The 23,411-nt window shown below is 45.5% G+C and overlaps 2 protein-coding genes across 2 annotated transcripts; one reads left to right on the top strand and one right to left on the bottom strand.

Annotated features, from left to right (window-relative positions):
• Positions 1-1,744: 1,744 nt before the first annotated feature.
• LOC310683898 (gastrokine-2-like) lies at positions 1,745-11,474 on the bottom strand. Its single transcript, XM_083454370.1, has 6 exons — positions 11,331-11,474; positions 8,614-8,670; positions 6,489-6,620; positions 5,089-5,199; positions 3,307-3,460; positions 1,745-1,983 (listed from the first exon to the last, which is right to left on the bottom strand). The coding sequence occupies exons 1-6, from the start codon at positions 11,340-11,342 to the stop codon at positions 1,901-1,903; spliced, it is 549 nt and encodes a 182-aa protein (XP_083310496.1). The 5' UTR covers positions 11,343-11,474; the 3' UTR covers positions 1,745-1,900.
• A 5,464-nt stretch (positions 11,475-16,938) lies between these two features.
• LOC310684140 (gastrokine-1-like) lies at positions 16,939-23,011 on the top strand. The gene is made up of 6 exons (XM_083454621.1): positions 16,939-17,081; positions 18,003-18,056; positions 18,563-18,700; positions 19,609-19,719; positions 19,957-20,098; positions 22,763-23,011. Exons 1-6 carry the CDS (start codon positions 17,070-17,072, stop codon positions 22,843-22,845), a joined length of 540 nt encoding a protein of 179 aa, XP_083310747.1. The 5' UTR covers positions 16,939-17,069; the 3' UTR covers positions 22,846-23,011.
• Positions 23,012-23,411: the final 400 nt, after the last annotated feature.

Genomic DNA, 23,411 nt, shown 5'->3' with positions numbered 1-23,411 from the left:
TTTATTATTTATACCCCGCCCATCTGGCTGAGTCTCCCCAGCCACTCAGGGTGGCTTCCAATCAAGTGTTAAAAACAATACAGCATTAAATATTAAAAACTTCCCTGAACAGGGCTGCCTTCAGATGTCTTGTAAAGAGAAGATAGCTGCTTATTTCCTTCACATCTGAAGGGAAGGCGTTCCACACGGCGGGCGCCACTACCGAGAAGGCCCTCTGCCTGGTCCCTTGTAACCTCACTTCTCGCAATGAGGGAACTGCCAGAAGGCCCTCGGCGCTGGACCTCAGCTGGATGATGGGGGTGGAGACATTCCTTCAGGTATACTGGACCGAGGCTGTTTAGGGCCTTAAAGGTCAGCACTAACACTTTGAATTGTGCTCGGAAACATAGACAAAATGATGTCTTTTTAGTTTATTGCTGGTTTTAATTTTTTTGAACATTGTAGTTATTTAATTGCTATATTCTTTTGTAAACCATTAGATGTGTTTCATTAACCATCAAGAGGTATACAAATTTTATGGAATTAATAAATATATTTAATCTGGAAGAGTTGTGGCTGCTGAGGAAATGAGCGAAAAGGTAGGCTGTATTTCAGGACTAGCGAAAACCTGGCTTGTGGGCCACATCAGGGCACCCACCAGAGCAAAATATTGATGACCCCACCGAGTGGAGGGGTATTAAATAAATGAATAAGCTAGAGACAGCACCTGGTCTTCTGCCTAGCTCAGCACTAGGATGGGTTTCAAAAGTGCCACCACCCCAGTTACCAGATTGGTTATTTGATGAGTGAGAAAGCAGCTGAGCTGTATGCAAGAGAGTGGAGCAGGTATATCTACCACTGGGAAGACACCCCTCAGGCACAAAAATGTTGGCGCACACACCCCCTGGCTGTAAATGCTCAGAGACATGCTTAGTTCTTTATCACTTGTTCCCATCTTTCTTAGCTAAGACAGACTCTGAAGATGGGTTCTATCTAGGGCAGTGGTTCCCAAACGCTTCGGAGCCACTGCCTCCTTGGCCCCATAGACACATGTTGCTGTTGTTGCCTTGGCTTCAACAGCATCTCCTGCTAAGAAGAGTTTGGATTTGATATCCCGCCTTTCACTCCCTTTAAGGAGTCTCAAAGCGGCTAACATTCTCCTTTCCCTTCCTCCCCCACAACAAACACTCTGTGAGGTGAGTGGGGCTGAGAGACTGTGACTGGCCCAAGGTCACCCAGCAGCTGCATGTGGAGGAGCGGAGACGCGAACCCGGTTACCCAGATTACGTGACTACCGCTCTTAACCACTACACCACACTGCTAAGGGATTTGGGGCAGCAAACTTGAGGAATGAAGGGCCAGATTTAGGTCTGATGAGGCCCTAAGCTCCTGAAGGTAATGGGGCCCTTTGTCAACAACAAATTGTCACTGGTTTTTTGTGTTGAATATATGCTACATGGTGGTTTACGGACCTAATAGGTATCTAAAGCCATTTGCACATAACAAAATATGTTTTTTTATCTTATATTTTGGAAATGTACATTCAGTTTTCTATCCAGGGGGCTCAAATGCATTTTCTTAAATGATCGTTGATGGCTTTTGTCGCTGCAGATGCCACACAGGAGCTAAACAGCGAAAGGACCTTATTTTGTAGTTGCTGGGGAGAACGCTTTGGTTTTGGAACGAACTTCTGGAACGGATTAAGTTTGAGAACCAAGGTACCACTGTAGTGACTTTGAAAATAAGAAGCCAAGAGCGGGGAGAGTTGGGAAGTTGCTTTTCTTTATTAACAGGTCTTGGGTTGGGCTGTAGCTTTCAAGGGAAGTAGAAGGAAGCCCAAGAAGCTGAGGAAAGTGAGATAATTCACGGGGAGGCAGAAAGCTTGGAAGAGCATGGAATACTGGGAGGCAGCTCAGGAGGTCTACAGGTTGAGGTTTCCGCAGATGGTGATGCCCAGAATGCCAAGGATGCCAGCCTTGGCACAGCCGCCGGCATGGAATCCACCTAGGTGAGAGGAGACAAGAAAAACAAATTACACACACGCATAAAAAATAAATTTGAGACCTGAAAACTGCAATCCTATACCCACTTACTGGGTGGAGAGCAAGTCCCTGTGAACTCAGTGGGGCTTCGTAGACTTGAATAAGATTGCACTATTAGGCAGTTAGTGAGACAGTCCTCTTATTGGATGTAATCCACTGAGAGCAGTCAAGTACAACATTGCTTGTAATGCTAGAGAAGACATGCAGGGGAATGTCTGGTCCAGCCAGTCAAAGCTTCCTGTTCCTCCTGGCTGGAGCATCCTTCCTTTGCATGTGATAGAAGGTGGCCGTGACCTTACCTGTCCAGGTAACAAAAGGACGAGTCACGCACCACACTCTCTCTTCCCTCTTCATTGGACCAGCTTTTATCTAGGAATGCTCTGCTAGCTTCTTAGCTAGCAGAAGCACTGGGATTATTTCCCCATATGGGGTAGATCCACATGTACATATTTGTAACTAAGTCTGCCTTCAGGGATCCAACTGTGAACTGATGTAAGTAAACTTCTTTTATCGACTTTGAATAAGATTGTCGCGTCTTTATTCTTTTAAGAGGGATTCAAGGGAACTTACCAGGAATATGCAATTCAATCTGAAACAGACTGAATTGTATAATAGTGAGAGGCTTACACAAGCCTGCAACCAGCTATCTGCTGTGCATGAGAGGGGGAATGTAAACTCTGCTAAGCAAAGAAACTTGCTAACGCAAGTTAAAGGTAAAGAGACCCCTGACCATTAAGTCCAGTTGTGGATGACTCTGGGGTTGCAGCGCTTATCTTGCTTTACTGGCCAAAGGAGCCGGCGTTTGTTTGCAGACAGTTTTTCTGGGTCATGTGGACAGCATGACTAAGCCGCTTCTGGCGAAACCAGAGCAGCGCACAGAAACACCATTTACCTTCCCGCTGGAGCGGTACCTATTTATCTACTTACACTGGTGTGCTTTCGAACTGCTAGGTTGGCAGGAGCAGGGACTGAACAATGGGAACTCACCCCATTGTGGGGATTCAAACTGCTGACCTTCTGATCAGCAAGCCCTAGGCTCTGTGGTTTAGACCACAGCACCACCCGTGTCCCTAACACAAGTTAGAAAGGACAATGTATCCTGTCCTGCCACCCCGAACATTCCCACACCTCTTCAGTAACCAATCCAAAAAACCTGCCACTCCAGTTTGCGGAGCCCTTTTAGTCTAGTTTGATCTGCATTTCCATTGCACTTCCAACATTCAATGACTCTGGAAGTTCCATTTCCAAACTGAAGCAGCTGTTTGGCTGGACTGTGAATACTCACTCTCAACTTTTTCAACTTTGTAAACGGGCACGTTCTTGCAGAGCTTCTCGATGGAGCTGCCGAAAACAAGCCACTCCTTGATTTCTCCAAAGAAAGAGTCACTGGGTTCATATTTCACCCACACGTTTCTGGGGGACATCATCTTGTTCATCATCTAAAAAGGGAACGTGTTTATGAAGTAACTCATTTCCAGAGGGACAGCAAGCAGCCTGATAAGCAGCAACGACTCTCCGTCAGTTTCATATAAGTTTATTTAAAAGAAAAACACACCCAGAGCATGGCATTCTACCTGCTCTCATTAACCTTAGTTGCTCAGTCTGACTCATCATCCCTCCCCCAACAGGAAGGATGCCAAAATCTTGCCTTTCTTCTCCTTCCCTTCCGTTACTCTCTGAGCCTCTCCAACCTCCTTGTACAGGGACTTCATGGCTGGCTTGTCTCTTCCCCAGAAGACACAGCCTCCGACTTTGGCTTATCTGCTGGTTGCCTGGCAAAGCTTTGGTCAAATTCCAACTCTTCCTCTCCTTGGGAGCTAATAGCTTGTTCCCTGGGAAGGAGGGGTGCCGGTCTGTCCTCTCTAAACTCAGACAGACAGCTCTCATCTGCAGAGTCAGCCCCTTGCTTGCTCAGCTCAATTTCTGAGGCTGACTCTTCCGCTGCACTCTGGGGGGCCACGTTCCTGACACCTGCATTGAGGGAGTTCGATTTGGGAGTTCCTTCCAACTCTACAATTCTATGATTCAAAGTGCATAGACTGAATACAATATACAACTTGAAGACTGGGAAAAGATGTGGAAGGTGAATTTAAAATTTACAGTTTGTATTTTATTGAAAGAGAATTATATGAAAATGATGTATAGATGGTATATGACGCCAGAGAAAGAGGCAAAAATGTATAAAAAGGGATCTAAAACCTGTTGGAAATGTAAAGAAAAAGATGGTACATTTTATCATATGTGGTGGGAATGCACAAGGGTTAGAAATTATTGGGAAATGATATATAATGATTTGAAAAAAATGTTTAAAAAGACTTTTGTTAAGAAATCAGAAGCATTCCTCCTAGGAATTTTAGGTCAATATTTTTTAAAAAAAGAAAATTGGAAATTATTTATGTATGCAACAACAGCGGCAAGAATTATATTAGCACAAGCTTGGAAGACAGAAGAAATACCAATGAAAGAACAAAGCAAGGGAAACTTATGGAATATGCAGAATTGGCAAAAGTAACAGATAAATTACATGAAAAGGATAACTAAGACTTTAAAAGAGAATGGAAACCATTTACAGCATATATGAAGAGGCAACATAAAGAATTGGACTCACTGGCAGGGTTTGAATAAACAAACACAGTTGTATATATAAAAAAGTAAGATTATATGTATTGGGAATTTTTTTAGGGAAGCAACACACAGGGTGAGTAATATGGAAATAAAACAAAATAGGAGTATGAGGGAAGTCTAGGGGAGGAGGGGGGAAATATGGAAAATTGTAATAATAATAATAATAATAATAATAATAATAATAATAATAATAATAAATTTTATTTATATCCCGCCCTCCCCAGCCGAAGCCGGGCTCAGGGCGGCTAACAACAATAAAACAGTACAAATAACACTCTAAAATCATTCATTATAAAATTAATTAGAGAAATATTGTTAGAGGATGTATACATGGGAAAAAACAAAACAACATATTTTTAAAAAACCAAAGTGCATAAACTGAATAGGCATGTAGAGTGTATGATATATACACTGAGATGTCTGTAATGAACTCTGCAGTTACCTGCTTCTCATATGCCAGCCGCCCAACTTCTTCCAGCTCTGGAATGTAGTCTTTTTCCATCTTCATGACAAAGCAGGCCCGTCGAGAAAAGAGCCGAGTGGCGATGTATCCCTGTCATTCACAAAAGGAGAATAAGAATTGAGATTAAGGTACTGGGACTTCCAGGCTCCTTTTCGCTCCCACCCCAAGGTAGGAATCGACATTGGCTTTCAGTCTGAACTAGAGGCCCATGGTAAACAAGAATCTTTCTGAGGCCACTGTCCAATTTTATGAAAGGTGTTCGAATACCGTATTTTTCGCTCTATAAGACGCACCAAACCATAAGATGCACCTACTTTTTGGAGGAGGAAAACAAGAAAAAAAATATTCTGAATGCCAGAAGCCAGAACAGCAAGAGGGATTGCTGCGCAGCGAAAGCACCGATCCCTCTTGCTGTTCTGGCTTCTGGGATAGCTGTGCAGCCTGCATTCGCTCCATAAGACGCACACACATTTCCCCTTACTTTTTAGGAGGGAAAAAGTGAGTCTTATAGAGCAAAAAATACGGTACATTTGGATGTCATGCAACTGATTATTCAACCTCATTTTGTAGCATTTTTACTTATAGTGGCAAGAAAGACTGAAATGCATTAATAATTTCAGAAGTAGTGACAGGCGACTAATGATACATTTTTCTAAAGCCACATTTTGTATGAACACGATTTTTTAAAAAGAAAATAAATGACCACCTTCTCCGTTACAAACTGTGTGTGAACAAATTCAGGAAAATGCCTGCATTGGTGAACAAAGGGGCCTAACTCTTGTAAAAGTGGATTTTGAGTCACTAACCTAACTCCTCCTATTGTGTCAAAATTGGATAGACTCAACGAGTTCTTCATTCTTGCCAGAAAGCCAATCTGTATGTTGAATGTCGAGCTGACTTATTTTACGGAGCGAAGAAAGCCATTCATGCAAAAGCATGGATGAATTTGACTGTTCTGGAAACAAATTCCTCAGAATGTGACTGACGGGTGCTCACCATTGCCATCACCCTTTACAATGTCTGTGATCACCCCAAAATAAGTTTATTTTAAATAGATGATACTGAATGGATGGATGGATGGATTGATGGAATGCAGCTGAATAAAAAAACATTTCTGCCTAAAATGTTGGTTATTCCTGGTGTGATTTCTTTCTTTCCTGTGTTGTTAAGCCCACTTTTCTTCCATTAATGAACCGAAGGCAGAATTCCTGTTTTTCCAAGGTAGTCTCCCAACCAGGCACTGACCAGTCCCAGACCTCCATAGCTGCAAAAAAGGTAGATGGTGGCTCCACCTTCCTTCAGATCCACCCTCTGTCACCTGAGTCTCTTTTGCAGAGGACCCCAGAAGGTTGTTGTGAGACAGAAACAGGTAGACTTACATGCTTGTAGTCAAAAATGGTATCTGAGGAGCAGAGTCCTCCATAGACGTGGATGTTGGCCACTTGATTCTCATTATCTATGGACACAGTCTGCTGGACATAATCACCATTGTAGCTTGGGATTCTGTAAACCTGAGAGTAAATATACCCCCCCCCCCAATTGTTGTTATTATTTTTTGCATATTCCTTGTTGTGAAGTATGACATAAGTAAGGGTGCTTTAAGTATATATATATTTTAAAAAGTGTAATTCACTTAAACTTTCTTATAAAAAATCAAAGTAACTAATGAGATAATCACTTAAAAGAACCCCATTATTAGGCAGTATGCCAAAGTACACAGCAGCAGGAAAAAACCCCCCATTAAATGCATGAAAAACTGGAGCAAAAATGAAAAAGACAAATAATAAGCAAAATAGGGGGGAATGATCTCTTTTGCAGTATTGGGAAGCAACCAACAGATCCTTGAAAGAGTCAGGTTTTAATCTGACTTCTAACAGCACCCAGTATTGGGAGTCAGTGGCGTAGCATGGGGGGTGCAGGGGGGGCCGGCCGCACCGGGCGCAACATCTGGGGGGGGCGCGCTCGCACTCGCAGCTCTCTGCCCCTACCTGGCTCACTCACTCTCTCTCACTGCAGTGCTGGCTGTGCGAATCCGATCCGAGCCGCCGGGTCGCCGCCCACTGTGGAGGGGAGGGTGCCAGGCGTGCGGTGCGGTGCGGAGAGAGAGCGAGGGACTATCTGGGGGAGGGACAGTGCAGCGGGGGGGGGGCGCAAATTACTTGCCTTGCCTCGGGTTAGGGGGCGCAAATTACTTGCCTTGCCCTGGGTGCTGACAACCCACGCTACACCACTGTTGGGGGTCAGACGGTCCCCCCTACAGAGGCATGCCACAGTGTTGGCACTACCATTACTGTGCAGGTGGGCACTTGGCCATGTGACAGGAGTTCCGATGCTGAACCTCAAGGGAGCTGATTCCCAGTTTAAAGGTAAAGGGACCCCTGACCATTAAGTCCCAGTCGCGAACGACTCTGGGGTTGCGGCGCTCATCTCGCTTTACTGGCCGAGGGAGCTGGCGTTTGTCCGCAGACAGTTTTTCTGGGTCATGTGGCCAGCATGACTAAGCCGCTTCTAGCAAACCAGAGCAGCGCACGGAAACGCCGTTTACCGTCCCGCTGGAGTGGTACCTATTTATCTACTTGCACTTTGATGTGCTTTTGAACTGCTAGGTGGGCAGCAGCAGGGACCGAACAATGGGAGCTCACCCCGTCATGGGGATTTGAACCACCGACAGACCAATCAGCAAGCCCTAGGCCCAGTGGTTTAGACCACGTCCAGTTTATACCAGTTTAGGGGTATAAATAAACAGCATCTTCAACTGGGCTCTGAAGCTAACGGATCATCAATGCAAAATGAACAATACCGGAGTAATATGTTCTAATTGCCATTCTCTGCTAACAAACTGAGAGCTCCCTATGTTTTCGGAGGGGCAGAATACAACTCTGTCCAAAACAATGTGCAATTCTTAGATCTGCAAATCCACCAGTACAGTGGTGCCTCGCAAAACGAAATTAATTCGTTCCGCAAGTCTCTTCGTCTAGTGGTGTTTTCGTCTTGCGAAGCAACCCTATTAGCGGCTTAGCGGATTAGCGCTATTAGCGGTTTAGCGGCTATTAAAGACTATTAAAGGCTTAGCGGATTAGCGGATTAGCTGCTAAAAGGCTATTAGCGGTTTAGCGGCTTAGAAAAAGGGGGTGGGGAGCGAAAAAAAATCTCAAGACTCGCAAGACATTTTCGTCTTGTGAAGGAAGCCCATAGGGAAATTCGTCCTGCGAAGCGCATCGAAAAACAGAAAACCCTTTCGTCTAGCGGGTTTTCCGTCTTGCGAGGCATTCATCTTGCAGGGCACCACTGTACTTCTATCTTATCTGTTTACATTTTGCTTCATTTCTGCCAGTCCCACTTTTCACAGTATTTTAGGAGTTCTGCTCACTTCCGCATGCTGGTGTTGTGTAGGGCATACATGCAGTGGGATAAAAAAAACTATACTATAGTATAGTAAATACCACCACAATGGTTACGTCATTTGAAGTGTTACCATGGTGAAAAAGAGATGATTCTGTTTACCTGGAAAGTGGCTAAAGCTGGGCTCCAGAAGACCCCCAGAACAGCGATTAATACAGCCTGGGGGAAGAAAAGGGGGAGGGGGAGATATTTTCCATTAAGATAAAATAGGACAGCAAACACACAATTGGAAGTTGCTCCATTTAAAGCAGTAGTTTCCAAACTTTTAGGGGTCACTGCCCCCCTTGGTTCCATAACCTCATTCCCAAGGCCCACTACCTTACCCTGGGCAAGGTAATAACACAATAGAATTCAAAACAGACACATGGCACATTAAGTCAATTAAAATTATTTAGTCAATTCAACAAAATGGATGGACTAGATACAGTGATAACCAACTTTTCAAAGTCTGAGAGTCACTAACATCTCTAGGACTCCTCTGCCAACCCCTTGCCTCTTTGCACACCCCCTAGGTACCCCCCCCCCGACACTACCACCCTCTTTGGGAAGAACTGGTTTGATTTTGGGCTAATGGCAGTGAACTCAATGTGGGTGGGTAGCTTTGAACCTTCTGCTACCTTTGAGAAGCTCCCAGCACCACAGGTGAAGAATGCACAGCGATTCCATACATGGGCAGCTTCCCTGTTGCATTCAGGGACCGCCAATGCCCTGGGAGAGCAATATTACCAGTGCCCCATGCTGGTATTAGAAGAGGAACAGGATTTCCCCAAGGAATGCAGAGGAGAACCAGAAGCTCTATTCTTCCCAACTCCCACAAAGAGGCTGCATTTTGTTCCCACCAGTCCAATGGGGGGGGGGGTGTCACTGAATGACCCCTGCAGGACCTTCAGAGAATCTCCCCAAGACATGCCTCACTTCTTGGCTTCTTTATTTAAAATATTTGTGAACCGCCTCTCATTAAAATAATACCCAGGCAGTGTACAATCAAGCAATCCAATGCAAAACAGGAGCGCAACATTCAATCAAAGCAGTCTAGTAAAGACAACATGTCATGATTTCAGTAGCTAGGAATCATTCAACTGGCTTCAGAGGCTGGAGTAAGCCTGAGTGTGATTATCCATGTTTTCAACAGCCATTGCCCTCAGTGGGTGGAATTCCATTCCCCAGTCAGGGGCCACCACGCAGAATGCCCTGCCCCAATTTGCCATACTATGAACCTCCACAGGCCTTGGAATAACACACCAAATTGAAGGTTGCCTGTGGAAGAGCTCCCCCCCCCCCCCCAAATCTCGGGATCCTCTCTTATCCTTCTTTGGATCTCAGATCTCCTGTACCCTGCAAGAGACATGCCAGATTTTCAGTTTAAACATCCATGACGTTCAAAGTTTTGATTGTGTTGTGGGGTTGAGGGGGGATTCTGTTGCTGAGCTAGACAGGCAAGTTTTTGAGGAAGCCGGTGACCTCAGCTGGCCACTTAAGTGTCCTCATCAGCATCCCAAAAGAATGAGCCAGGTTCCAAGAGCTACAACAAGTGATGGTGGGCCTCTAGGCTGAAGAGTGGGCCTGTCCTTCACCTGCTCACCTAGCTGCTAGGTAGGAGCACAGTAGCCAGAGAGTGTGTGACAGAACTGAGTTGGAAGCAGCCTGGAGACACAGAGACCTGCTTGCTCTGTGCCGAATCCAAAGCTGTGACTCATGGAGAAGCAAGATCTGATGGGGTGCTGATGCTATGAGTCCCTCCATCCTATGCACACGCTGTACAGATGTGTAAATAAAGCCAAATATGCTAAAGACATCACAGTCTCTGCTGACCTTCTTTCCAAGGAATCTGAACTCAGGTGTGGTGTGTAACAATATAATCCTACTCTGCTGTCAGAAAATCGTTCTGTAGTAGACTTTATTTGCGTAGCCGACAGGCCATAGCATCAAAGGACAAACACCAACAAAAATACATTACAAATATGGTTACCATAAAATCTTGTGACCTATTAAAACCCTAGGTAAATTAATAATCTCAGTACTTAAAACTTGGCAGAGGTAATAAAATAATAAAACATAATGATAATAATCATAAGATCCTAGGCGAGGAATCCGGGTGACGACACGGGTGTCATTCAGATAACAGCTCTCAGTCTCATTGCTCTCTCGATAAATTTGGCAACCTTCTCTGTTGTGGAGCTGTTCTGGTCGGCTAGGAGTGAGAACAATTTGGCTTCACAAGAGCGGCCCGGGATGGCAGATAATGGTCTCGTCCCTGAGATCTTTATGTAGGGAGCAAGACAAGAGAATGTGTGACACCGTCTCTACATAGCCAGCTCCACAGGGGCAGAGCCGGTTCTCGAATGGAATTTTTTGATATCTACCTTCGAGAACAGCTGAGGGTAACATATTTAGTCTGGCCAGTGTAAAGGCCCATCTGAGTTTTGGAATGGTTAAGGTAGACAAATAAGGTGCCCGAAAATCAAAGTGGGAGGGGGGCAGATAAGCGTACCAAGCACTAAATTTCTTAATATAGGCCAGATTATTCTGCTGCTCAATATCCTTCATGCGCTGATCAATAATGGTTTTTGCCTTGGGGAGACCCATTTTCAGGATTTCTGTAGTTACAGAAATGAGTTCATTCAAAACCAAAGCAAGTTCTTTCAAAATTCACGAAATGTTAAGTTTTGGGTGAAGTAAAGGTCCCTGTTTCCTTCCAAGAGATGCTAGCTTGCGGTGAATCCCCACCTGCTATGAATTTTCCACCCTTACAAAGACAATTCACAACCTCACCTAAATATATTAATTTTTGCTAAAAGGATTCTGCCAGCTATACTCACGAGTCCGCTCATTTTTCTCTCAGATAAGGGGAAGAAGCTGAGAAGCAAATGGAATAAGATTCCCGAGACTTCGAACTTTTATATCTTGCCTGTAGGTGTGGGGAACATTACACAGAAATAGGCCCCGTACACTTCGGGACTCCATATCTATCGGACCCGCCATGGTAAACGGCTTTATCTGCATTTTGGGCTGAGCCGATAACCACGCCCGATAGCCCAGAGTACATTAGTCAGCTGCGAAAAAATTCCAATTTGGTCATTTTGCAAATATCAGTTAACCCTTTCCAGAATGTCTGCGGCTGCCTGCCTCTAGTCTGCCCATCCGCTCTACGATATCAGGTTCTTAAATAAAGGTGTGTGTGTCTGAGATTCTGTGAGAGAGGGGGTGCTTCTGATACTTCCCTCACCTAAATTTTAACCAGGATTTTGGAGTTCCACATTATTAAGCTATGTTTCCGCAGCAGAACCCAATATGCATGGAAAACCCTCTGTTCTGAATTTTGCTCAGACCAACTAGTTTGTCACGGACTCCATAACTTGCTTGCCGGTTTCCCATTGGAGCTTCAGACTGACCACTGTGAGAACCGGATGTTGGACCAAATAGCCATTGGAATGATCTTTTATGTTTTAGTTAGTGTTTATCCCTGCACCTCTAGAGTGCATTACATAGGAACAGGGTCAGACTATTGGGTCTAGCTTGTCTAAACTGGCCAGCAGAGCTCTTCAGGATTTCAGATAGCCTTCTCACACAGCCCTGCCTGGAGATTTCACTGGGGAAATCTAGGACTTCCTTTAATCTGTTCTGGATCTTCCAAAATTCAGCTTCGTTGGAGGTTGGTGGGTTCTAGCGTCAAGAGAAAGGGAGGGAAAATGTTCTCTACCCACTTCCTCCTCATGCTTGCCTTTTTCTTCGTCTAAACATTACACATGTTGAGATTCTATTAAAAGGATGTCACATAGAGGAGGGAGCAAGGTTGTTTTCTGCTGCTCCAGAGAAGCGGACACGGAGCAATGGATCCAAACTACAAGAAAGAAGATTCCACCTAAACATTAGGAAGAACTTCCTGACAGTAAGAGCTGTTCGACCGTGGAATTTGCTGCCAAGGAGTGTGGTGGAGTCTCCTTCTTTGGAGGTCTTTAAGCAGAGGCTTGACAACCATATGTCAGGAGTGCTCTGATGGTGGTTCCTGCTTGGCAGGGGGTTGGACTCGATGGCCCTTGTGGTCTCTTCCAACTCTATGATTCTATGATTCTATCTCCTCGCAGGGGCGGTGTGTCCTTTTCCACTGCTTCGGATGAAACAGGAAGCGCTGCCTTGCTGGACCACTGCTGCCATTGCTGCCACTGCTGCCGCCACCTACCTGCTCCTGCCGCCACTGCATCCACTGCATCCACCGCCCTGCCGCATCCACCGTTGGCAGAGAACCAGTGCTGCCATTGGCACCCATTTCAGGCAAGATCATACCGATTTTGGGTGAGGTTTTGCCCCAAATCACACAAGATCTTGCTTACTCTGCAAGATCTCATTCAAATCGAATCAAGTACCTTTATTGGCATCACAATATTATTTTTAAAACATATTTTTATTAAACAATTTCAACATAACAAATTATCAAACCATTTACAGTGGTACCTCTGGTTGCGAATGGGATCCGTTCCAGAGGCCTGTTCGCAACATGAACAGAACGCAATCGTGGGTTGCGGTTTGCCACTTCTGCGCATGCGTGTGACATCATTTTGCATGTCTGCGCATGCGCGAGCAGCGAAACCCAGAAGTAACCCTTTCCGGTACTTCCAGGTCGCCGCGGGACGTAACCTGAAAAAAAGTATAATGAAGCAAACGTAACATGAGGTATGACTGTAATCCCATACATTATTCCCCCCTCCCCCCTTCCATCCCCCCCCCACCAGGGACTCCCTCAGCTCCTTTCTCTGATTTCTCTGCACGTATTATTCTCTGCATGATATAAAATTATACATATCCTTATGTTATCTATCTACCTTGTTATTAATTTGTGTGGTGTTGTTGTTTAGTCGTTTAGTTGTGTCCGACTCTTTGTGACCCCCTGGACCAGAGCACGCCAGGCACTCCTGTCCTCCACTGTCTCCCGCAGTTTGGTCAGACTCATGTTGGTAGCTTCGAGAACACTGTCTAACCATCTCATCCGCTGTCGTCCCCTTCTCCTTGTGCCCTCCATCTTTCCCAACATCAGGGTCTTTTCCAGGGAGTCTTCTCTTCTCATGAGGTGGCCAAAGTATTGGAGCCTCAGCTTCACGATCAATTTGTGTGTGTTTATTCAAAACCTGCCAAGGAGTCCAGTTCATTTTGTTGTCTTTTTAGATAATTTGTAAAAAGTTCCCATTCTTCCTTAAGTCACAGTTGTCATTCTCCCGCAGTTTGTAGCCAGTTCCGCATAGCTCACCGATTTCTCTTGCCACTGTTCTTTCGTTGGGATTTCCTCATTCTTCCATCCTTGTGCTATCAAGACTCTTGCCGTATTGGCATCACGATATTAAACATTTCAAGTTACTGCAGTAATTTAAAAGGGCAAGGGTCAAGCTGTCGAGGGTAGTAAGGTCACGCTGTGATCGCGCCCACTTAGGTATTCTGCTTCGCCCTGTCTATTCCCCAAAAGGATGGTTTGTTCCTGGTTAAATTGTGTCTAAAAAGGAAGCTACTAAGGCCATGATATCTTTGTCCTGATCTGATGGGGAGAAACCTCATTTGACTTCTTCTCAGATTTGTAGGTCGGAGGTCCAACATTGTGATGGCCTGGGACTCGGGCTCGGACTCGGAACCAGAGAAGTCTCAGTCCACACCGGATCATTTGCCTCAGGCAGCATCTGAACCTAGTCTGGGGCCTGATCCTGAAGAGCCCCAGTCAGCACAGGCTCCCCTGCAACAAGCACCAGCTGGGCCGAGTCAGGGGCCTGAGCCTGCCCTGGCTCCAGATGTGGGGATTACCTTGTTGCCTTCAGATGGGCCATCACTTACAGTGTTAAGTTGTGGGTGAACATATCAGACGACACAGCGATTCTTCAAACAGCTCTTGTTTATTCACAGGCCAGAACAGAACTGAACTGAAGGGTTCAGTCAGCTTGCTTATATAGAGCTCCAGTACAACGTTACTGTAACAACTTTCTAAAACTATCCAATCACTGAACGTCACTTTCGATCCTTCATTTGCATAGCTATCTACAGTATCCCCCTGCTGGCCCAGGGTGAGAACTTCAGTACATAACATACAGCTGCTCATCTACCAGTTGGGTCAGGAGAGGCTGAGGCAGCCCCGGGTCTAGTAACCCACTGACGTCTCCCGAGCTGCAGAGACTAAAGTCTGAGAGAAGGAGAGACCTGAGTACTCGCAGGAGGAGTGCTCGCCTTCAGGTGAAACAGGGAGGTGAATCACCAGGGATCAGTACCAGCCGTTACCCCGACAAAGATAAAAGGCTGTCGGACCCTGCCCCAGGTTGCAGGAGCAACATTGCTGTTTGCTAGAACCTGTCTGAGATCCTGTGCCTGACCTAGCCTGGTTTCCTGCCTTGTGTCATGCCTTGGCCGTGTTGGGCTGACTAATAATGGAATCCTTGTATTCGGGATTGGACCTGGGCTGCATTGCATTGCTCAAATTAACTCCTGGGCCCAGCACAAACATTTTGCTCAGCATCAGTTGGCGAGGTCTGCTGTGTAAAGGGCAATCTTTGAGATTGTGGCCCATTGAATCAGGTACTACAGTGGTACCTTGGGTTACATATGCTTCAGGTTACATACGCTTCAGGTTACAGACTCTGCTAACCCAGAAATAGTACCTCGGGTTAAGAACTTTGCTTCAGGATGAGAACAGAAATCGTGCTCCGGCAGCATGGCAGCAGCAGGAGGCCCCATTAGCTAAACTGGTGCTTCAGGTTAAGAACAGTTTCAGGTTAAGAACGGACCTCCGGAACGAATTAAGTACTTAACCCGAATTACCACTGTACTTGGTTGCAGGCACACAGACGGGCTTGATATGGAGTATGTAAGAATCTGCAGAAGGGAAGAATGCAGAAGGGAAGGCATTTAATCTTGTGAGCATAAAGGAAGATTTCAATTTCAAGCAAGATCATGCCCCAAATGGTTGTGATCTTGCCCAAAATTGGTACCAATGGTGGTGATTCTTCTCCATCACTGTCAGAGGCAGCTAGGCAGGTGGGGCACCCATGGGTGTGTCTCCTGGGGCTGGAGGTAGTGGACTCAGCCTGCCTAATGGCTGTGCCAGTTCTGTCTCCTTGCTGGTTTTTGTCTTCCGCGGCCAGGGAGCCCACACAACCCCCCTTCAGCACCCCTGCCCCCAGCTTAGTGCTATGCTGCTCAGGCTGGCGGGAGCCCAGCTCTGATGGTTGGGAACTGATGATGGGATTTGTAATCCAAGACATTTGGAAGGTACCAAGTTGGGGAGAGTTGGGGTGAATAAATGTCACTTTTCCAAACATTCGTGCCAGATGTGAAGAACTGTGCATGTTTTAAGCAAAGATCCGCAGTGTAAGAACTTAACTTTATATCCGTGGAAAGATGGTCTGTATCTTTTCTTTACAGAAAGTGGTAAGTGCTCCACCAAATTTATTCTTTCAGCGATTCCATACCGCTATCAGCATGTTCTTTTGAAAGGGGCACCTTTTCCTTAAAAGGGACGCAGGTGGCGCTGTGGTCTAAACCACTGAGTCTAGGTCGGCGGTTCGAATCCCCATGACGGGGTGAGCTCCTGTTGCTCGGTCCCTGCTCCTGCCAACCTACCAGTTCGAAAGCACGTCCAAGTGCAAGTAGATAAATAGGCACCGCTCCAGCGGGAAGGTAAACAGTGTTTCCGTCGCTGCTCTGGTTCGCCCGAAAGCGGCTTAGTCATGCTGGCCACATGACCCGGAAGCTGTATGCCGGCTCCCTCGGCCAGTAAAGTGAGATGAGCGCCGTGACCCCAGAGTCGTCCGTGACTGGACCTAATGGTCAGGGGTCCCTTTTCCTTACCTTTTCCTTGCTTACAGGTGTTAACAGAAGAGGCTGTTGGACTTCGCAAACAGTTTTCGTGTATGCATGGGTCAATTAATTATATCAATTTAAAGATGTGAGCAGGGAAGACAAAGAACTGTCGCCATTGGAGCAACACACCTCAGAACGTTTTCTCGTGTTAAATTCATGTTTCCTTGAAAATTAGATCGACTCTAGGGGTGGTAGCCAACTAGGTTTACTCAGAGTAGACCCGCTGAAATTAACAGTCCTAACTTAGTCATGTTCACTAATTTCCGTTGAGTAAAACATAGCTGAATGCCACACTAAAAGCAAGAATGGAACTTAAAAATGTAAAAAATCCAGATTTCTGCCCGTCCTGATCAATGCAGATGTTGAAACGTTACTTGACATTTCACACAACAGGCTTACTAGGCGAGCCGTGTTTGTTTTGTGGGATTAAACTCGGTCTTAATTCAGCAGTTTTAAAATGACGCCTCCCACCCATTCCTTCTGCGCAATCAAATGTTATCAAAAAGTGTATTGATTATATCTTTTATCGGCCTTGTGTGGCTTATCTGTAAGGCGTCACCCGGTTTCCTTGTCCTTCGCCAACATGCCCCAGGTCTGAGGAGGACCAGCCCCACTGTGATAAGGGGGCCCTACCCCTCCGGACTCTCCACACCTAATATTTGAAAACCAGAGTATATAAAGTGGAAGGGTTCCCCTTTAGCTGATCCCGCACCTCTTCCAGCGACAAAATGAAGCTGATTGTGAGTATACGCAACTTTTCATTTTCTACTGAAAGCCCATGCGACAGAAAACCCAATTTATCCCTAAAACCTCTTATTTTTGTGGGAAGCAATTTCTAGATTTCGTTGATGTATGTATTTATTTTATGACATTTATAGACTGCCTTTTCTCCGAAGGAGTTTGAGGTGATATAAATGATTCTCCACCCCCCGTTTCATCCTCACAAGAACCCTGTGAGGTAGGTTAGGCCAAGGTCGCCCAGCGAACTACGTACCTCACAGGGCTGTTTTGGGGATTAAATGATATGGGGAGAAGCTTACTCTCCTTGGAGGAAAAGCAATGCAACAAATAACATAAAATAAATCTGCTACATCATATGTAGACCTGATGGGCTTCAGCTCCTTGAGGAATATGCAAGAAACACACTCATGGTGAGACAGCCCTCCTGCCCATGAATGCACTTAAGCCGCTGTGCTTAAGAGCTCTTAACTCTGTGATGGATTGCGGTCTTAATCTTAAGACACGAAGTAACCCCCATGCACTAACAAACACAGCTGTCCTTTTAGCTACTGGAAAACTGAACGTACATAGGATGCTGCAGCCGGAATCCTAATGTCAAAGTTGGACATTGGAAATCAAGGCACTTGGGAAATTTCTCTGCCCCCACTCAGAATAATTTGATAGCCAGTGCATACTTGAATCCATCTCTAGTTGCCGGAAGTCCAAAATAGGAGGCAAAGAGTAAAGGCACTTTATGCAGCAAAGGAGTGAGCGAGAAACGCCTGGATTCACAGCCTGAGCTGTGGTTTTTTTGTAGATTAGTTTACAGTACTCTAAATACAGTACTGAGATTATGTTTGAATTTTTTTAAAAACCCGAGTTGATTATAAATAGAACATGACTGTCATGTAACGCTACTCTTCTTCTGAAATCCGTTCCAGGCTCTGAGTGTTGCGCTCCTGGGCGTTCTCCTAGCCCCCACCTTAGCCGATAATGTAAGTACTAAGACAGATTAAAGACACTGCTCTCATTACATTATTTCTGTCTTGTTGCTGCTCTTAGAAGCTCGAAATCGGATGTGCTCTGAGGTTGCCTTTATATCTTGGTGTAGAATTCTGCATGATGAGACCCTCTTGCATTGTGAATGTGGGCACAGCAGCTATGGGGACATTCTTGAGCCTTGCGTAGGGTGGCCAATTTGCCAGATTTTGAGGGATAGGAGCGGGTGCTCTTCTAAAGATTCCTGCATCGCAGAGGGTTGGACTAGATGACCCTTTGGTCCTTTCCAACTCTACAAGTCTAGGATTCTATCATCTCCAAACGCAGCTTGAAAAAAACAATGCTTCAGACTGAACTGTGCTTGAGAGCTGGCTTCAGTCATGCTTACTGAAGTGGATGTCCACTTTTTGTTCTATTCTGCATTTACAAAGAAATGCTTATTGCGAAATCTGGAACACTGAAAATCTGACTGTCTTGCTGTTCTTCATTTTTCCCACTCAAGAATATCAGCGAAAAGAACCAGGGAAATGTGGGAGGCCATTCCCATCAGTCTGTGAGCATTGACAACCAAAAGCAGGTGGTCAACGTGGACAACAACAATGGCTGGCACTCCTGGAACAACATTTGGGATTACGGCACTGTAAGGAGCACCCACACGTTCAGATGCCTTTGTTTTTTTACTTGGGATAAGGAAGGAATTCAGTTTAGTTCACATAAAAAAAAAGAATCGATCGAATTTGTGATTTCCGAAATGGTATAAGAACAGGGACACGGGTGCCTCTGTGGGTTAAACCACAGAGCCTAGGACTTGCCAATCAGAAGGTCGACAGTTCGGTCCCAGCTTCTGCCAACCTAGCAGTTTGAAAGCATGTCAAAGTGCAAGTAGATAAATAGGTACCGCTCCAGCGGGAAGGTAAACATGTTTCCGTGCGCTGCTCTGGTTTGCCAGAAGCGGCTTAGTCATGCTGACCACATGACCCGGAAGCTGTATACCGGCTCCCTCAGCCAATAAAGCGAAATGAGCGCAGCAACCCCAGAGTCGGCCACAACTGGACCTAATGGTCAGGGGTCCCTCTACCTTTACCTTATAAGAACAATAGAGTATGCAGTATTGGGGAAGGGGTGAAATGAAGCTCAGTTCCAGACCTGCCTCATCTCTACTTCCCAAGGCAATATGCCAAATGAGGCACAACTCTGCAGATTTCATAATGCAGTTCACCATCCAAAAACTGCACAAAATGCATGCATTTATTTCATAAAATTTATACAGTGGTCAATTGCAGAGAAACCCCCCACTGAAAGTAGTTTGCAAAAATAAATTGAAGGAATATAATTTGTAAATTTATATATTAGTGAACAGAATATATAAAATTGCACTATATGAGGGAATATTGTATGCAAGACTTTTTATTTCTTTGAAGGTTGTGAGTTTGTGGTGGTAATGGGGCGAGCCGAGTTTAAGACTAGAAAACTGAAAGAAAGTAAAATTGACAGAATTGTCGCTTCCTGCGTAATGCTCATCTGACTACTCCTGTTTTGCTTGGGCAGGGCTACATGGCAACCCGGATCCTCTCCAAGAAATCTTGCATTCTTACCAAAATGAATCGAAATGTCATGCCAGATGTGACCACTCTTCCAGAAGCCATCAAGGAAAAACAGGTAAAGACAAGAGGAGCCTTGTTGGGTGGATTTCAAAGAGGATTAGACAAGTTCTTGAAGAATAAGGCCTTCAAAATTAGCATTTCCTGAAATAATAGGAGTGCATCCAAAGTTGTCCTTCAAGATTTCTGCTTATTTGAATTTGGTGATTGAATTCTCCAGCCAATGGTCACAAAAATGCACATGACCCACTCAGTCCCGTCTTTCAATTCTGTGTCGTTGCTCCCTCCTGTTTAGAAGGATCGTACCAAAGGGCCGGCACCCAAGAAACTCACTTACATGGTTACTCACAAGAAGATCACTAACCTGGCCCCATATGGGAAGAACATTGAAGCCTTGTGCCGAGGGATCCCTACCTATGCTGCTTATGAGTTCGCAGGTGAGTCCTCAACTGAAAGGGGTTTGCAGAGTGAAAAGAGTGTATTCCGGCCTCAGGGACAAGCTGAGTTTGTTTCCCCTTCCACACAATTGCGTGGCTATTCCCGCCCCCTCCCATGGAATGGAACAAATAAAGACACAGGACACCGAATTTAGGTTAATGGGCAAAAAATGGCCACAACTTTATTGATTACAGGTAAGAGTGGTATTGGCCTTAGGCATTGGCCCTAACAGACTATCCGGTATAACTGGGAAGGGTTAAGCACCAACAGGGGGAGCCCCCGAGATGCACATCCCTGGGCGCTCCCGGAGGGGTTACCGCTCGGGAGCGCACCTTAGGCCCTAGCCTCCATAGGTTTTGGACGAGGCGACGCCCCCCCTTTAACGAACTACCCTTCAGCATTTGGGGGAGGTGATGGCGTTCCTCCCCCCCCATCTCATTTGCATAATAATACCCCTGCCAATGCCTAACCGCCAAAACCAAAGGTGTTGTGACGTTTTGCTACGAGGTAGGCGAAAAAACCAAGTGGCTTCCAAAATATAGCCAATTAGCCAAATGGAAAAACTCCTACCAGGCCCCTTGCGGCGACCAGCCGAAGCCAATAGCAAAGTCCAAATGAGAACCTAAAGGGCAGGAGGGAGGGAAACCGCAGCTGCTGAAAGGAAAAGAAAGGGGCGAGTATGGGCTGCCCCGACCTTAAATGCCCCTTACAAGTCCCGCCCCTGCCGCCAGCCGATTGGTGAATAATGAATACTAATGATCCCGGGATTCCCTTGGTGTGAATGGGGCGTGAGCCCACAACCCCCCTCCCCTCCGGATGTCGAGAGTGGCACTATACATGGAACTAGAGAATCACAAAGGAACCCCTTTTGGGGTCGTCTTCCCCACTGCGTCCTCCCCAGGGCCACGGAGCACAGCTTTGACCCTAGTGATAAACTGATTGGGCAGCTGGCTAAAAATCTTCAGACTGGATATAAAATAAACGTGCAGCCTCAGTTTTAGGTTAATAATAAATATGATAATATGCAGACCCGCTGAAAATATTGAGATTCTAATGACATATCAATAATGCAAGCACACCCATGAACTGAACGAACTGTATACTTGGAACATTAAACTTGGATCTGTAGCACAACATAAAGGTAAAGGGACCTCTGACCAATAGGTCCAGTTGTGGCCAACTCTGGGGTTTCGGCGCTCATCTCGCTTTACTGGCCAAGGGAGCCGGCGTACAGCTTCCAGCCAGCATGTGGCCAGCATGACTAAGCCGCTTCTGGCGAACCAGAGCAGTGCACGGAAACGCCGTTTACCTTCCCGCCGGAGCGGTACCTATTTATCTACTTGCAGTTTGACGTGCTTTTGAAGTGCTAGGTTGGCAGGAGGTAGCACAACAGAATGAGTATCACACAACAACTTTGTTGCATTCGCATGGGGTTCACTTATGGAAACCTTCCAATGTGATTGCATATAATTGGGTGAAGCTGCCCCTTCATAATGTCAAAGGGCAGAAGCGAATGTCCGTAGAAATACTCGGTTCACGGTGCATTTCTGCAAAGTGCTACTCAGAATTGGTTGTGCATTGAACATGAAACATATCTTATAGCCTTCCCCCACTTCTATTGTTGGCCCTGGCTGATCATTGCAGCCCCACTGAAGCGACTGGAAAGCCACAGTGGTTGAACTGGCATAAAAACAGCATCAGTTGTCTCTGTTGTTGATGTAACATGAGCTGCAGGGTTCTATAAAGTGTGTGAGAGCTGGTGTGGCAGAGTGGTGAGAGTGTCAGGCTTGGACCTGGGAAATCAGGGCTCAAATCCTCAGCCACAAAGCTCATTGGGTGACCCTGAGCTGGTCATTCTCAGCCTGGCCTACCTCATAGGGTGGTTGTGGTGATTAAATGAGGGAGGAGAATCAGGAATGGCACCTGGAGCCCCTTGGAGAAAAGGGTGGGAAAGAAATGCATTAAATAAATGATTTAACTCCATCCAAATGCCTTGTCTGATGCTATCTCTTCCCATGTTCCAAATACCACGGAACATGTGGGAAAATAATATCTGGGATGCAGCAATGTCTGAAGGTCTCACCTTCAAGAAACATTGACCCCTTTCATTAAGAATGTTAATGACCAAAATCAAGACCTTGTATACCAGCCTTGTATACCAGCCTTGTACACCAACCAAGACCTTGTATACCAACCACTCAATATTCTCAGTGGAGAGGTTTAATCAAGTAATATGTTTGACTGCTGAATGTATTAGTGTATGTCTAGAGACAACAGGAAAAAAACACACCATTAACTGTACTCCTGAATAAGTGTTTAATGGTTAATGTACAGTGGTACCTCGGGTTGCATACAGGTTACAGACTCCGCTAACCCAGAACGATTACCTCGGGTTAAGAACTTTGCTTCAGGATGAGAACAGAAATCGCGCTCCGGTGGCGCGGCGGCAGCGGGAGGCCCCATTAGCTAAAGTGGTGCTTCAGGTTAAGAACAGTTTCAGGTTAAGAACGGACCTCCGGAATGAATTAAGTACTTAACCCGAGGTACCACTGTATTTGTTTAAAAGCAAACACATTTTAAAATAAATTAATAAATCAAATGATTTAATTCCACCCGAATACCTTGCCTGATGCTCTCTGTTCCATTTTTTCTTTTCTTTCCAGGAGAAAGTTCAGGAGCGTGCTTCCAAGCCAATATCCTCTGGCTCTTGCACATCAGCCTTTGTGGGGGAGAAAGGATGTCTTAATAAACCTCCCACTTTTCCCCACCGCAGTGTTTGTCCATTGATGAAAGAAACAGCTTCTCACCCCGGGTTTTCTTCATTTCCTTTTCATCTTACGCTTGGAGCATGAGGGAAAAAAACTACTGCATTTGGAGTGATTGCCAATTAAAATGTGCCTAGAATTTTAAAAGTCTCTCTTCATTATGTATTTGTCACATTTCAATCCCACCCTGATCGGCCATTTTATCCTCTCCCCAACCCTGTGAGGTAGGCTAGATTGAGACAGAGTGTGTGTCCCAAGATTACCCAGTTTGAGATTATATTGCTTGATTTTCAAGTTAAAAGCCCAGCAGAAAAAATGAGTTTCTTGAAAAATGCCATCTTTAATAGAGCAGGAGCTGCTTACCTGGGAATTAACTCTCTCCTATCTGCACCTCTACCAACATTACTATGATTCTTCCAAGTCAAACAATAGAGCTTCTTTCCTTCAACGGTAGAGGGGAGTCAATGTAGAGGCAGCCCTGGCTCCAGATGTGGGTGAACATATCAGACGACACAGCGATTCTTCAGACAGCTCTTGTTTATTCACA

The sequence above is a fragment of the Podarcis tiliguerta genome, assembly GCF_965153285.1.
Source record: "Podarcis tiliguerta genome assembly, chromosome: 8".
Classification (NCBI taxonomy): Eukaryota; Metazoa; Chordata; class Lepidosauria; order Squamata; family Lacertidae; genus Podarcis; species Podarcis tiliguerta.
The sequence above is the reverse complement of the archived record's forward strand: the minus strand, read 5'-3'. Positions and strand labels throughout refer to the sequence as shown.

What these genes read in the sequence shown, in the direction of transcription:
- LOC310683898 (XM_083454370.1), bottom strand. An exon ending in CAGCTTTAGCCACTTTCCAG is followed by an intron (nt 6,621 to 8,613) that starts GTAAACAGAATC and finishes ATTTACTCTCAG; the next exon opens with GTTTACAGAATCCCAAGCTA. An exon ending in CCATTTTTGACTACAAGCAT is followed by an intron (nt 5,200 to 6,488) that starts GTAAGTCTACCT and finishes TGTGAATGACAG; the next exon opens with GGATACATCGCCACTCGGCT.
- LOC310684140 (XM_083454621.1), top strand. An exon ending in AAGCCATCAAGGAAAAACAG is followed by an intron (nt 19,720 to 19,956) that starts GTAAAGACAAGA and finishes CCTCCTGTTTAG; the next exon opens with AAGGATCGTACCAAAGGGCC. An exon ending in TGCTGCTTATGAGTTCGCAG is followed by an intron (nt 20,099 to 22,762) that starts GTGAGTCCTCAA and finishes TTTTCTTTCCAG; the next exon opens with GAGAAAGTTCAGGAGCGTGC.